We start from the raw sequence: 14,937 nt of genomic DNA on the forward strand, positions 1-14,937 counted from the left end.
TGTCTTAACTTTTTGCAGCTTGCTAGTGTTACAGTAAAATCTGGGTGCGAGGCTGCTCTGCCACCCAGCTCGTCGGACTAAGTCCGCGGGTCCCTGCGGAGGAAAATGAGCTCAGCCGGAGACAGGAGCAAACTGCAGAAGATCCAAGTTTATTGCGCAACAGGTTCAAGGCGAGATTGAACAGCGAGAAAGGGGTGACATGAACTTTTGAAACTTCCCTCCATGTCCCAGAATACAGTGCAAAATACATCCCAGTTACATCATGAATACATTAAGAAGAGGTTGGGTTACACAGGTTACACATATGGAGGAGGGAGGGGGGAATATGCAGAGCTGGAGATATGCGCAGATAAGCACATCCTGAGTACCGGTGATGAGAAGACAATGGTCCATGTATGCATGGTCTGCCACCTGGCCTTGCCCGGAGGAAAGGCTTGGCAGAGTGATTTGATAGGACCTTAAAGACCAACTAAGTTAGTTCTTGGTATGAGCTTTCGTGTGCATGCACACTTCTTCAGATACCTGTGTGCATGCACACTTTCTTCAGATACGTGTGCATGCACACTTCTTCAGGTATCTGAAGAAGTGTGCATGCACACGAAAGCTCATACCAAGAACTAACTTAGTTGGTCTTTAAGGTGCTACTGGAAGGAATTTTTTTATTTTGACTATGGCAGACCAACACGGCTACCTATCTACTGATTTGATAGGATTAGGGTCTTGACACCTTGCTTGAGGGATTATGGAGGACAGGGGAGGTGTCATGGGGTCCTAGAGAAATTGAGCAAATGTTGATTTTCTATGAATTTTATAGATTTTAGTCCCTTTTGACATTGACAATTGGAAATAAATGGATATATTCTAGCAAAGAAGAAGGTGAAGAAGACATGCCCCCCCCTTCCGTATCACTAGCAAGCAGTTTCCTTGTGGGTGAGTGCAGAAGCAGCTCTTGATTCGGAGAGCTGGTGCTGTTTTGGGCTTCCCAGAGCCCAGGAACTTTGCTTTCCTGAGGGAAGGCTTAGAACCCAGTGGATTTCTAAAATGGAAAGGTCTGGCCCGTACCCTCTCCACCTGGGAAGCCCTTTCCAGATGACTTCAGATCTGTAGTGGAATAGTTATACTTACTCAGTGGTGAGGAAATTATGCTCTGCACAAGCTCAGAGGCACGTTTCCCACCACCACCCACCATGTGTTTGGCATGGAAGATTGATTTCTTTTTTTAAAAAAATTAACTTTTATTAAATTTACCATTTTAACAATCCAATCCAATCACATTAAGTATTCCAAATTATACAAATACATATCATATAGTCCAAATATTCTGCCAAATTATACATTTTTGTTGGGGCTTCCCATTCTTCAAGTTCAGTGGGGTTCCAATCATCTTATGTTTCTACTGCCTCGAGTTTCCAATAGTTCCTTCTTTAAATCTTCCTGTTGTTATCCTTCCTTCTTTCGCGGCCTCTGAGCTGTTTCCACAGGCGAGTTGAAATAAACAATAATGTGCTTCTGTGTGAAATTTGTATGACTCTCTCTTTTTTTTTGCAGCTGGTAAGTCTGTTATTTACAGAATGTCCTCACACACTGGTGTTTATGTCGAATCAGTCCAAAAGTCCTTCTCTGGTGGCAGACGCCATCTTCACTCAGTTCCGATGAAATAAAATCTGGGCGTTTGCTCATTAATTTTCTCAGACTGGTTGCATCAAACATTAGTCTTTCCAGGGGAGATTTGCCAAATCAGGCTTGAAGTACAGATATAATAACAAATTAAGAGCTCACCTCCCCCAAGACTATTTATGTCTGCAACACGTCCTTCTCCCATAATGGCGGATCCCAATTAAAAAATGTGTCACATCATCCTTCTCAGAATCTGTTTTTTGGTGTCTCTCCAGTGGCTAACGGGCATGGAAGACTGATTTCAATGTTGCTTTTCCTCCTGGAACGCCATCCGTATGTGACACTTGACAAGTTCAGCTGGTTTCTTAAGAGCTGTGCAACTGAGAGCTAGTGCCTAATTTTGCTTCATTCCTCCTCCCTCCAAATCCATTTTCCTCTTGTGCTGCGTCTTTTTGATGGGAAGCTTGAGGGTCGGGAAGGCTGTTGTATTAGTAAGCCAATTGGGGAGACTTCTCTTTGGCTGAAGGAGGGACGTTCAAATGCTTCAGATGAATAAACTTTCCCTGAAAAGCTTGATTAATGTTTGCTTTCTTTCAGGAGAACAGCACTCTGCCTCCTCCATCCGGTGGTCTGTTTGGCGTTCCGCTGCACCTGCTGCCCCTTTCGGAGCATGTAGAAGGGGTGCCACAGTGAGTAACGTGCGACACACACACCCCAGATCACCAGCTCCCTGTTGCAATGAGTGACAACCTTGTTTGAATTGTGTGAGTCTTAGACCAAGAGGAGCCCAAACCATCCTTTCCCACAATGCCTCTGTCCGCCATGGAGAAAATGCGGCACTCCTGCCTTATGTCAGAGGAGAGAACCCTGGGTAATTTCCCCATATAGTGGTTTATGAACTTAATACCTTGGTGTTACGAACACAGGAGCCAGTGTGGTGTAGTGGTTAAGACCGGTGGACTCGTAATCTGGTGAACCGGGTTCGATTCCCCGCTCCTCCACATGCAGCTACTGGGTGACATTGAGATAGGCTTTGGGGAAAACTAAGCACCTCAAAAGGGACACGGGTGGTGCTGTGGGTTAAACCACAGAGCCTAGGACTTGCTGATCAGAAGGTCGGCGGTTCGAATCCCTGTGACGGGGTGAGCTCCCGTTGCTCAGTCCCTGCTCCTGCCCACCTAGCAGTTCGAAAGCACGTCAAAGTGCAAATAGATAAATAGGTACCGCTCCGGCGGGAAGGTAAATGGCGTTTCCGGGTGCTGCTCTGTTTCGCCAGAAGCGGCTTAATCCTGCTGGCCACATGACCCGGAAGCTGTACGCCGGTTCCCTCGGCCAGTAAAGCGAGATGAGTGCCGCAACACCAGAGTCAGTCACGACTAGACCTAATGGTCAGGGGTCCCTTTACCTTTACATTTTAAGCACCTCAAACATAGACAGATGTCTACTGTGTCTCATCCACAGTTTATACAAAAACACTCGTGTCCGGGTTAGGTGTGACCGACGGCCATTTATCCAAGGAAATCCAAACCCCCCATGGTGTTAAACAAGGCTGCATCCTTGCGCCTACCTTATTCAACTTCTATATTAACTCCTTAGTAGGAAACATGGAGAAAGAAAATGCCCACCCCCCTAAATTGGCTGGTACACCCCTCCCGGTTCTCTTATATGCAGATGACGCAGTTCTAATTTCCTTCTCCTTTGTAAGCCTAAGAAAACTTCTAAGAACTCTCACTGTTTATTGTAATGCTGAACGATTAACAGTTAACTATAGCAAATCCAAAGTTATGGTGTTCTCTAAAAAAACTGGCTTGCTGGCAGATGCGGGTGGTGCTGTGGGTTAAACCACAGAGCCTAGGACTTGCCAATCAGAAGGTCGGCGGTTCGAATCCCCACGACGGGGTGAGCTCCCATTGCTCGGTCCCTGCTCCTGCCAACCTAGCAGTTCGAAAACACGTCAAAGTGCAAGTAGATAAATAGGTACCACTCCGGCGGGAAGGTAAACGGCATTTCCGTGCGCTGCTCTGGTTTGCCAGAAGTGGCTTAGTCATGCTGGCCACATGACCCGGAAGCTGTACGCCGGCTCCCTCAGCCAACAAAGCAAGATGAGCCCCGCAACCCCAGAGTCGGTCACAACTGGACCTAACGGTCAAGGGTCTCTTTACCTTTACCTTTACCTGGCTTGCTAAGGATTTGTTAAGGGTTTGGTTTGGCTGGTTCACAAGGTTTCCTCTTGCGCAGTCTAACCTCACAGGTACAGGATCACAGGGACCCACGGACATCATCCAGACTGACCTCGCCCCAAACCTGTAACAGAATTTCAGCCCCCACCTTTATCTGTTGACTCCCTCTCATTCCATAAGTAGTCATGCCCATCTCCAAAGATTCCATGTTGCTTCATTGCGGCCTCTTTGCATTTCCACCCAAGGTTCCTTGTGGACGCCTGCGAGCTGCTCCGACCCCATCTTCATGTGGAAGGGCTCTTCCGAAAATGTGGATCCATGACTCGTATCAAAGCCTTGAAGGTAAAACGCAGAGCTGGAGATGTGCAGGAGATAGAGCATGGGTAGGCAACCTAAGGCCTGGCCCAATCGCCTTCTAAATCCAGCCCGCGGATGGTCTGGGAATCAGCGTGTTTTTACATGAGTAATAATAATAATAATAATAATTATTATTATTTATACCCCGCCCATCTGGCTGGGCTTCCCCAGTAGAATGTGTCCTTTGATTTCAAATGCATCTATGGGTTGTTTGTGGGGCCTTCCTGGTGTTTTTACATGAGTAGAATGTGTCCTTTTATTTAAAATGCATCTCTGGGTTACAGTGGTATCTCGGGTTGCGAACGGGATCCGTTCTGGAGGCCCGTTCGCAACATGAAAAGAGCGCAACCTGAAGTGCCGTATCTGCGCAGATGCGCAGCGCGATTTGGCGCTTGTGCGCATGCGCGAGCGGCGAAACCCAAGAAGTAAACCTTTCTGGTACTTCCGGGTCGCCGCGGGACAGAACCTGAAAGAATGTAACATGAAGCAAACGTAACATGAGGTATTTGTGGAGCATAGGAATTCGTTCTCTCCCCCCCCTTTCAAAATATAGTCTGGCCCCCCACAAGGTCTGAGGGACAGTGGGCCAGCCCCCTGCTGAAAAAGTTTGCTGACCCCTGAGCTAGAGGTTGTGTGTCCCCCAAAATTTACCTTTCATCATGTTCCCAGTTCCCAGCTCCTGGCACCTGCAGAATGCCAGTCTTGCCAGGCCTCTCCTGACGACACTGGCAGTGAGTTGCAGATGTTTTGACATCCCTATCAGGAGAGATTTGCTCAAGGAGAGGGGAACTTGAGAAATCGCCTTGCCAGTAAAACATTTTCGGGTTTTTTTTTGCTCTTACGAACTTGCTCGCTCTCCTACGTGGGAGGAAAAGGGGAGAGTTTAAAATAATCTTAGATGGAGTGGATAGGATCTATTATGCGGTTCTTAAAAACAAACCATTTTGGGGAGAGGTGGGGGGTGCAAGGTCAAATAGGTTTGGGGGTCAATGTCAGTAAAAGGAAGTAACAATTTCCTTTTACTGTGTTGCATGCAACGCTAGTTCTGCTCAGAGTAGAACCATTGGAACAAGGGAACATGAGTAAGCCAGGTCCGTTAGTTGCTACTCTCTCCACAAACCCACCAACAGAGGGACCAGGTTTCTAGGAGCAAAGGGAGTGGAAAGACTACCTACAGGGAGGGCGTTTTTAGTTGCCTTTCCTCCTCCTTTTAAAACTCTGCGTCGCTCAGCAAAGCTGGTCGGCAGCTGGATTAGGAGAGGCATTTCCTAAAGAAATGCAAACTCTTGGCTAATAGGCAATTTGAAAAAGGACTTTTAGTAGAGGTTGGCACGGGCAAATAATTTGGAGTGCTCAAATATTGTCTTTGGGAGCGACTTAAGATGTGCTTTCCATGAAGTTATTTTTATTATTATTTATTAAATTTGAATACCACCCTTCATCCGTAGATCTCAGAGTGGTTTGCAACATTATACATAGCAGAACTTGCACGCTGTTCCCTTGAAACTGAAGCACTTTGTATTTTCAGGGTTCCTAAATGCAGCTAAAAGCTCCACTTTCCTGCTGACTAGGTGGTTGTTGGACGCTGGAGAGGGGGACCCAGCTGCAGAAATAATAGTGGGCCTGTTATGTACTGAGTTGAATGGGATCTAAAATGCAGCAGTCTGATTGGTCCTAGAACAATAGGACCAGCTCAGCGGGATCCCACCTTTGTCGTCAGTGAAATGTGCTCGGAGTCGAGAGTGGATTTCATGCTCTTTACTCAGCTCATAGTGGTGAGGAGGAATGGAAGTTCCCCCATGATATCTGCTTTATATACATTATTTACACAATGGGCTGCACATGATTGGCTAATTCTGGGATTCTCCTGTGGGCCAATCGGGTTGTGGATTCACTTCCACCTGGAGCTGGATTGGGTGGCTCCTGCGGACCAATCAGACTGCTGCATTGTTCTAGGACCAATCAAACTGCTGCTTTCTGAATCCTATTGTTCTAGGACCAATCAGATTGCTGCATTTTGGATCCTACTGTTCTAGGACCAATCAGATTGCTGCATTTTGGATCCTATTCAACTCAGTACATAACAGGGCCTTTGACCCCTTTTGACCCCAGACCATTGCACCACCAGATACGAACTGTTGGGTCTTCCAGATCCTCTTGCTGATAACTCAGAGCTGGGAAAGTAGACCAAGGAAGCTGCTTCCCTGAAGGTTCGCCTCCTCCCCTTCTTCACATTTTGCATCCTTTCCAGGCTCGGCTGGAGGCTGGCGAGCGCTGCTTGGCGATGGCTCTCCCGTGCGACGTGGCCACCTTGGTGAAGCAGTTCCTGAGGGACCTCCCTGAGCCCCTGATCCCAGCTGGCATCCAGGGGCCTTTCTGCCAGGTCCAGCAGCAAGAGGACAGCGAACCCCTGACTCTCCTGCTCACCTCCCTGCTGCCCCAAAGAAGCACCGATCTCCTCCGCTATTTCTTCAGGTTCCTGCAGGACGTGGCTTCCAGGTGGGTCAATGGGGAAGGACCAGTTTGTGCCCTTAATTCCTGCCCAGGGTTTGTCCTCGTTCTCAGCCGACAACCAGACCACCTAGCCACTCCAAGCTGTACCCTTATCCTGCTTCCCATTGTTCTGGTTCCTGAGATTTCAGCGCACTTTGAAGCATACCTTTTGCAACCATAGCTGTCAAGCGTCTCTTATTTGGCGGGACAGTCCTTTATCCCAGCGCCATGTCCCGCTGCTGTCCCTTATTGATGATGTCCCTTAAATTTCCCGGGTTTCAAAGGAAGCAGCTCCTCTCCCTCCCTCTCTGCCGGCCAGGGAGGAGGGAGGCTCCAACTGTGTTGCTCACCCAATAAGGAGTCTAAGAACGACTGGGGGGTGGAGCTTGCATGCCTTGTGCCGATCAAATCGGCCACGTTGCCTGGGGACTCGCCTTTGCTCAGTGCTTCCCAGCGGAGAGGTGACGGTGGTTTTCCTTGAGGCTTGAGGCTTCATTTGGCTGCTGGCTGGGCTTTCTGCCTTTGGCTCAGAGGGGCTCAGAAGTTGAACATACCTGTGCTCTGAAAATCCCTTATTTTGGCTGCTGATCCCTTATTTTCGAGGCTGCTGGTCCCTTATTTTCAAATCTGTAAGTTGACAGCTATGTTTGCAACAAAACAACACCACCACAAACTGGCTTATAAGTATAAAACCAAATTTACTAGAATAATAGCTAGAATAGAGATAGACTTATAACCATTCAAACAACAAACATAATAAGGTGCCATGTGCGAGACAAAGCCTGGAGGTACTGTAAACATGGATAAATGTACAACTATATCTTAAGAAGTTACATGTGCAGTAAACGTTATACAGACTGGATAAATGAACCGTTCAACAAGCAGTGTAAGTCCAATCACAGAACGGCAACCCCGTGTCGCCACAGCAGCAAGGGTAGCGCACTGGAGAATATGAAAAAGTTTTTCAAAGCTGTTTTTCAAAGATTGGACTGGATGAGATATTCTTCAATGGGTCTTGAGCTGGAAACACAAAGTCACGGGAAGGCAAATCAAAGCCACGACCCTGGTGAGAATAACGCAAGTGGGCAAAAGGAGACCTGTTCTCCAGATATATTACAGGTTTTGCTACACGCTTCATCAGTCCGAAAAGCTGCATGACACAAAATAGCACTCCAATTACAATGTGCGGTAAACCATAAAAATTAGAAAATATCAGTCTCATACTATACCTTGGGACGCGGGTGGCGCTGTGGGTTAAACCACAGAGCCTAGGACTTGCCGATCAGAAGGTCGGCGGTTTGAATCCCCGCGATGGGGTGAGCTCCCGTTGTTCAGTCCCAGCTCCTGCCAACCTAGTAGTTCGAAAGCATGTCAAAGTGCAAGTAGATAAATAGTACCACTCCAGCGGGATGGTAAACGGTGCTTCCGTGCACTGCTCTGGTTCACCAGAAGCAGCTTAGTCATGCTGGCCACATGATCCGGAAGCTGTACGCCGGCTCCCTCAGCCAGTAAAGCAAGATGATCACTGCAACCCTAGAGTCGACTGGACCTAATGATCAGGGGTCCCTTTACCTTTACCTCTGTCCACATACCAGCAAGGCTACGTGTAACACCCACACACATGCTAATGAAAGATCAAAATATAACCCGGCACGGAGAATCCCAGCTTTAGCGCAAGTTACTAGACCTCAAGGCTAGTAGGTACAGGACAGAGGTACCACCCCCAAATTCCTGTTTGAGGAGACTCCCTTTCTCTCTTGCCAATCTCTTGTCTCCTCCCTCGCAATCCCAGGTGCGCCCAGAACAAAATGGACTTGGCCAACCTAGCGGTCATCTTCGCCCCCACCCTCTTCCCCAACGAGGTTTGCAGCCAGCTGGACAGCAGAGCTGAGGAGCAGCTGCAAAGGCAGGCAGCCGTGGTCCACACTTTGATCAGCCACGCGGCGGAGATTGGTAAGTCCGATGGGCTCATCTGCACAGTCTCAAAATTTGCTCCTCCCCCCCCCCCTGTTTTTAAAGGAACCGCATGATGTTTCTGTTAGAATTCCTGCTCCATGATTGCAGTCATGGGATTGTTGTCTATCACATGACAGTGGATGTTTCGACTCCACAGAGTGGGAAGTGACGGAGACAGGATGTTTGTGTTACTATTTTCCATGAAGTGGAACTACTGTCCTTTGTTCTTTTCCTCTTTGCTGTCTGATGCTAGAGAGAGAGAGGGAGCCATGTTGCAGTGCTCCGTGTGTGTTTATATGTAAATAAAGTAGATTAGCCAAAATGCTGAGTTGCTGAGGTCTGTTACACGTGATGCACAAACTCTGCGGATCCCTAAATGTGCCAATGTCTGTTGGCATCAGTCACTGTGATGTTCGGGCAGAAGAAAGCTTTTGAAGCTCCTGAACGATCTACCAGGAGGGAGAGAACATGCCAGTCAGGCATGTGTCTCTGCCAGGGTCCTACTCGAGTGTAGGCTGAGCTCCTAACAGTTTCTACTGATGGTGCAATAGGTCAGTTGATGCGATGCTAAAAACCGGCTTAGTTGATAGTAACTTAGAAAGGTTTTCTAAATACTGTGCCATGTGACACGCTGTCTGCCGTATGACAGTCTATGGGCTATTCCATTTTTCCTTGTCTCTTATCTCCTCGTCTGTGCAGCTTCCCATGTCTCTCTCCCCATCCTTAATCTTCCTTGCCTCACCTCCTTTTTCCTGTTGTCCATTTCCAAGTGTAGCTTCCTCTTCTTTCTGGGTGGGTTTACCTGGGAGGAAGTGCAGACCACTCCTGATTCTTAGGGATGCAAAATGAAAGGTGGTGGTAAATCCAGGGGCTGGGGGGGGGTGTCATCTGAAAAGGGTGTGCTTGTCATCTTGTGGTCCAAAGGAAGACAGAGCGACAGAGCAAGACTTTTGGCACCTGCTTGGCTGCAGGAATTGCCGGAAGGAGGCGTACAAGGTGCCACCCAACCACCTTAGGGATTTCATTCCAGATTTGTGTAGGGTTTACTCCTGAGGCTTTACATCTCCTGAAGATTTCCCACAAGGCAGCAGAGGTTTTCTCCTCCTAGATGGTCTACCTTCTCAGGTTTATGAGCTCCCCTTGCCTCCCCCCTCACTTCCCTCTAAACGGAGCATTAAACTAACCCTATCCTTAATGCTCTTTTTGACTTCTGGGAGAGGAGACACAGATGGGAATCAAACCAATTTTCTCCCCATCCCTAGTATTGTCTACACCAGGGGTCAGCAACCTTTTTAAGCAGGGGGCCAGTCCACCGTCCCTCAGACCTTGTGGGGGGGGGCGGACTATATTTTGAAGGGGGGAATGAACAAATTCCTGTGCCCCACAAATAACCCAGAGATGCATTTTAAATAAAAGGACATATTCTACTCATGTACGTTTCCGAGCACAATTCAAAGTGTTGGTGCTGACCTTTAAAGCCCTAAATGGCCTCGGTCCAGTATACCTGAAGGAGCGTCTCCACCTCCATTGTTCTGCCTGGACACTTAGATCCAGCACTGAGGGCCTTCTGGCGGTTCCCTCATTGCGAGACGTAAGGTTACAGGGAACCAGGCAGAGGGCCTTCTCGGTAGTGGCGCCTGCCCTGTGGAACGCCCTCCCAGCAGATGTCAAAGCAATAAACAACTATTTTACTTTTAAAAGTCATCTGAAGGCAGCCCTCTTTAGGGAAGTTTTTAATGTTTGAAGCTGTACTGTTTTTAATATTCAGTTGGAAGCCGCCCAGAGTGGCTGGGGAAACCCAGCCAGATGGGCGGGGTATAAATAATAAATTATTATTATTATTATTATTATTATTATTATTATTATTATTATTATGTAAAAACATCCTGATTCCTGGATAGTCTGTGGGCCGGATTGAGAAGGCGATTGGGCCGGATCGGGCCCCCGGGCCTTAGGTTGCCTACCCCTGGTCTATACTGACTGGCAGCAGTCTTATACTATACTATACTATACTATACTATACTATACTATACTATACTATACTATACTATACTATACTATACTATACTATACCAAATGTCAAAGAGAAAAACAACTACCAGACTTTTAGAAGACATCTGTAAACAGCCCTGTTTAGGGAAGCTTTTAATGATTAATAGGTTATTGTATTTTAACATTCTGTTGGAAGCCGCCCAGAGTGGCTGGGGAAACCAGCCAGATGGGTGGGGTATAAATAATAAATTACTACTACTACTACTACTACTACTATAGTAATATACAGTGGAGCCTTGGGTTACATTGCCTCCAGCTTACGTCACCCTCGGCTTGAGACCGGCGCAAACCCGGAAGTACTGGAATGGGTTCCTTCTGGGTTTGCGCCGTTTGCGCATGCACAGAAGCACTAAATCATGGGCCTGTGCGCAGACGAGATGCTTTGGGTTGCGTCGTTTTCGGGTTGCCGCGGGGCCTCCGGAATGCATCCCTGCCGTAACCCCAGGTTCCACTGTAATAATAGTTTATTATTTATACCCAGCCACTCTGGGCAGCTCCCAACAGAATATTAAAAACACAACAAAACATTAAAAACTTCCCTAAATGCCAGAGATTGAACTTGGGACCTTTGGAAGCCAAAGTGTGAATCCTAGGGTTGCTATATTTCAAAAACTGAAAATCCAGACACAAAGCTTTTTTTTGGCAAAGTTCTTGAGATTTATTTATTTATTTATTTGCTACAAAATCTCAAAAATAAAAGAGAAGTTTTTGAGCTGTTTTAAAGGAAATTCACCAAAAAAAATCAACACTTCCGACATGGGTTGCCATACATCCAGATTTTCCTGGGCATTAAAACAATTTCCGCCCAGACACTGTTTCCAACAGCCGAATCCCGGCTATGTCCGGGAAATCCCAGATGTTTGGCAGCCCTAGACTATCAATTTCAGATTGCCAACAAAATGACTATCACCTTCCTAATTGTACTTCCGAAGTGAAATGTGTGTGTGTGTGTAGATCAAAATGAATGTTTTGCGTGACCCCTAGTGTACGGCGTCTAAAACGACAGGCTTGTTGAAAAACAAGCGGTGCTGAGCTTGTGTACTAACTAAAACAGTGATGGCCAAACTTGGCCCTCCAGCTGTTTTGGGACTACAACTCCCATCATCCTTAGCTAACAGGACCAGTGGTCAGGGATGATAGGAATTGTAGTCCCAAAACAGCTGGAGGGCCAAGCTTGGCCACCACTGAACTAAAATATACATGCTGCCCTCTGCTGGATGGAGGTGGGACAGCGGAGCCAACCTGACAACTCCACTAGTGCGAAACGTGTGAGCAGGGAAGTGAATTGCGGTGGCGGGGAACTGATACCCTTGGCCACTGGGCAGGGCAAGCAAATGGAAACCCAGGGGAGAAAAGAAGCAGGTTCCCTCTGGAACTGCTGTTATGTCCTCACACGGAGAACCGGCGGCACGCCTGTTTCCTGCTCCAGTTGGTCCAGCAGTTGTGACCCCTCTTGGATGGTGGCTAGTAGGAGAGGATATATGGATTAGATAATATCATTCCTCACTCACGCTAGTGAGCTGGTAGCAGAGTGCATCCCCCTGTATATTGCAGGAAGATAGTTGGTAGATTCATCTGAATCTCTTGAGTTAAGCTGTGCTGGTCCCGAGGGTCAGCCATGCAGCGAGGTCCGAGTCCAGTCCGAGGTCGAGGGTCCGGTATGGAGGCTGTCCGTCAAAGGTGAAGCGGGGTCCAAGGCAGGGAGTCGGGTGAGGTCAGGAACTCTGGCAGAAGAGCAGGACAGGGTTCAGGCAAGAACAGGCTACCAACAATGTTGCTCCCACAACTTGGGACTGGGGCTGGCCGGCTTTTATCTGCCCCAAGGCATAGGGTATCCCCAATCCTCTGGTGACTTGCCTCTCCTGGCCTGGAAGCGAGCACTCCTCCTGCGGGAACTTGGTTCCCTCCGCCTCTCTGCCCTGAGCCTCTGCAGCTCAGGAGAGGCTGGAGGGTTACTGGACCCAGAGGCAACCTCACCTTCCTCTGATGGGGCTGAGAGTGGAGCACCTGCAGGCAATGAGTCCTCCATCACCTCAGGAGCCAGAGCAGACTCAGCTGGTGTCTGCACCTGAGGATCCAGCACAGGTGAGGACCCTTCAGGCTCATGCCCCAGCCCCAGCCCAGCTGGTTCTGGAGGCGGGGACTCCTGTGCAGGCTGGGATTCCTCAAGTTCAGCCTCCCAGGCCATCACATAAGCAATCCAGTCTGGCTTGTCCAGATTGGATTAGTTCCTTTGTACCCTCTTAAAAAGAATAAAGACACAATAGCCTTCTCTTAAAAGTAATAAGAAGTTTACTCACATTCAGTCCGCTGTGTGATCCTGAAGGCAGGCTTTAGCTTGTAGTTACAGAAGAGAGTGTGGGTTTATCCCTTATGGGAATTGAGCCCATGTGCTGCTGGCCGGGACCCAGCAGACAGCAAAAACATCAAGATGGTATAACACGAAGAAGAAGTGAGAGAAGGGGGTGGGATGACTGCGCGACTTGTCCCTTAGTTTATGGGGTCTGCTAGGGTCACGCCCATCTACCTGGTCACACACGGGGAGGACGCTTCAGACCAGGTGTGACAGGAAGTCCTCCTGGCTGGACCAATGTCACTCTGGACAAACAGGAAATGTTGTATTTGACTGCGTATGTTCCATCCCACAGATAGAGATGGCTTGGCCCACAGTACTCCATGCTCTGGTAACTTCCGGATTCGATTCGACACACTGACCAGATGCTTGGCAGCTGTGGCTGGATGGTTTCGTGGGAGCCGATTGAAACTAAATCCTTCGAAGACAGAGGTCCTATGGCTGGGTCTGGATGGCATGGGGATGAGGGACCAACTCCCTTCTCTTGCGGGGGCCCAATTAGTGCCATTGCCTTCCTTTAAGAGTCTGGGTGTAATCCTTGACGCCTCCCTTTCTATGGAGGCGCAGGTTACAGCAACAGCCAAGGCGACATTTTTCCACCTTCGCCGCATCAAGCAGTTGGTCCTTTACCTTTCTCGCCCTGACCTGGCCACAGTGATCCATGCGACGGTCACCTTCAGGCTTGACTACTGTAATTCGCTCTACGCGGGGCTGCCCTTGAAGCTGTCCCAGAAACTCCAGCGGGTGCAGAATGCTGCAGCGAGGTTCCTCACAGGGTCTCTGCCATGGGAGCATATTCACCCAGTGCTTTTCCAGCTGCATTGGCTCCCGGTGGAGTACAGGGTCAGATTTAAGGTGCTGGTTTTGACCTTTAAAGCTCTTCATGGTCTAGGATCCTCGTACCTACGGGACTGCCTCTCCCGGTATGCCCCACGGAGAGCCTCAAGGTCCATAAATAGCAACACCCTAGAGGTCCCGGACCCTAAGGAAGTTAGATTAGCCTCAACCAGAGCCAGGGCCTTTTCAGCACTGGCCCCAACTTGGTGGAACGCTCTGTCTCATGAGACCAGGGCCCTACGGGATCTGATTTCTTTCCGCAGGGCCTGTAAGACAGAGTTGTTCCACCTAGCTTTTGGCTTAGAATCAGTTTGATTCCCTCCCCCTCTTTCTTTTTCCTTTCTCCTCCTATGAAGAGATTGCTCCCTAATTGTTTTAATGTTGTATCTTAATCTTTTAAATTGTATTTTAAGCAACTTGTTTTTATTATTGGTTGTTAGCCGCCCTGAGCCCGGTCTTGGCTGGGGAGGGTGGGGTATAAATAAAAATGTATTATTATTATTATTATTATTCCCTCTTGATTTTCCCTCTCCATCTCCCCTTGCGTCCAGGCACAATTCCCGAGCTTCTCCTGGAAAAAGTCCAAGCCGCCTGCTCAGATGCAGAAACCAAGAGACTGTCCCCACCAGGCCCAGAAGATGCTGGAGAAAAGCACGTCGAAGGGAGGAGGAGGAGGAGGAGGAGGCAACGAAGCATGGGCAGTGAGTATGCAAGACCCAACCCAGATCTTCTTGGATGATCGTTTGGAATCAGGGGCGCTTCCAAATTTCTCTCTGGTTGGTGAAATGCAGACTTACCTGCTTTCGAAGCATTAAGCATTTGCCATGGTTTCTTCTTTTAGTTCGGAATTCTGTTGGGTGATGACACGGGCGCTAGCCAGTAGGCTCCCTCCACAGCCTGATTATGCTGCACATTTAACAGAGTCTGCCCACTGCACTTGAAACGCTATGTCCGCCAAGGGACCCTTGCCCATGACACACCTTTTATCAGAACTTCACTTGTATTGGAATTGTTTATAAGATGTTGTTATTGTTCTGTCACTTGTTTTGAGTCCTTTGGGAGGAATAGTGGGATAGAAAATTAATCATCATC

General features: G+C 48.3%; 1 protein-coding gene across 4 annotated transcripts in view; it reads left to right on the forward strand.

Moving 5' to 3' along the window:
* Positions 1-14,937, forward strand: part of LOC308590323 (uncharacterized protein) — a 36,176-nt gene that overhangs the window by 7,227 nt on the left and 14,012 nt on the right. For 2 of the 4 annotated variants that reach the window (XM_081200272.1, XM_081200273.1), the window contains exons 2-6: positions 2,215-2,306; positions 4,043-4,139; positions 6,406-6,653; positions 8,440-8,600; positions 14,397-14,546. In XM_081200272.1, the coding sequence (XP_081056398.1) occupies positions 2,215-2,306; positions 4,043-4,139; positions 6,406-6,653; positions 8,440-8,600; positions 14,397-14,546 (748 nt within the window). Of the gene's footprint in view, positions 1-1,548; positions 1,978-2,214; positions 2,307-4,042; positions 4,140-6,405; positions 6,654-8,439; positions 8,601-14,396; positions 14,547-14,937 lie in introns of all 4 variants that reach the window. The other 2 variants (XM_081200275.1, XM_081200274.1) reach the window with 2 other exon arrangements.

This window comes from Podarcis bocagei (assembly GCF_964188305.1).
Source record: "Podarcis bocagei genome assembly, chromosome: 7".
Taxonomy (NCBI): domain Eukaryota; kingdom Metazoa; phylum Chordata; class Lepidosauria; order Squamata; family Lacertidae; genus Podarcis; species Podarcis bocagei.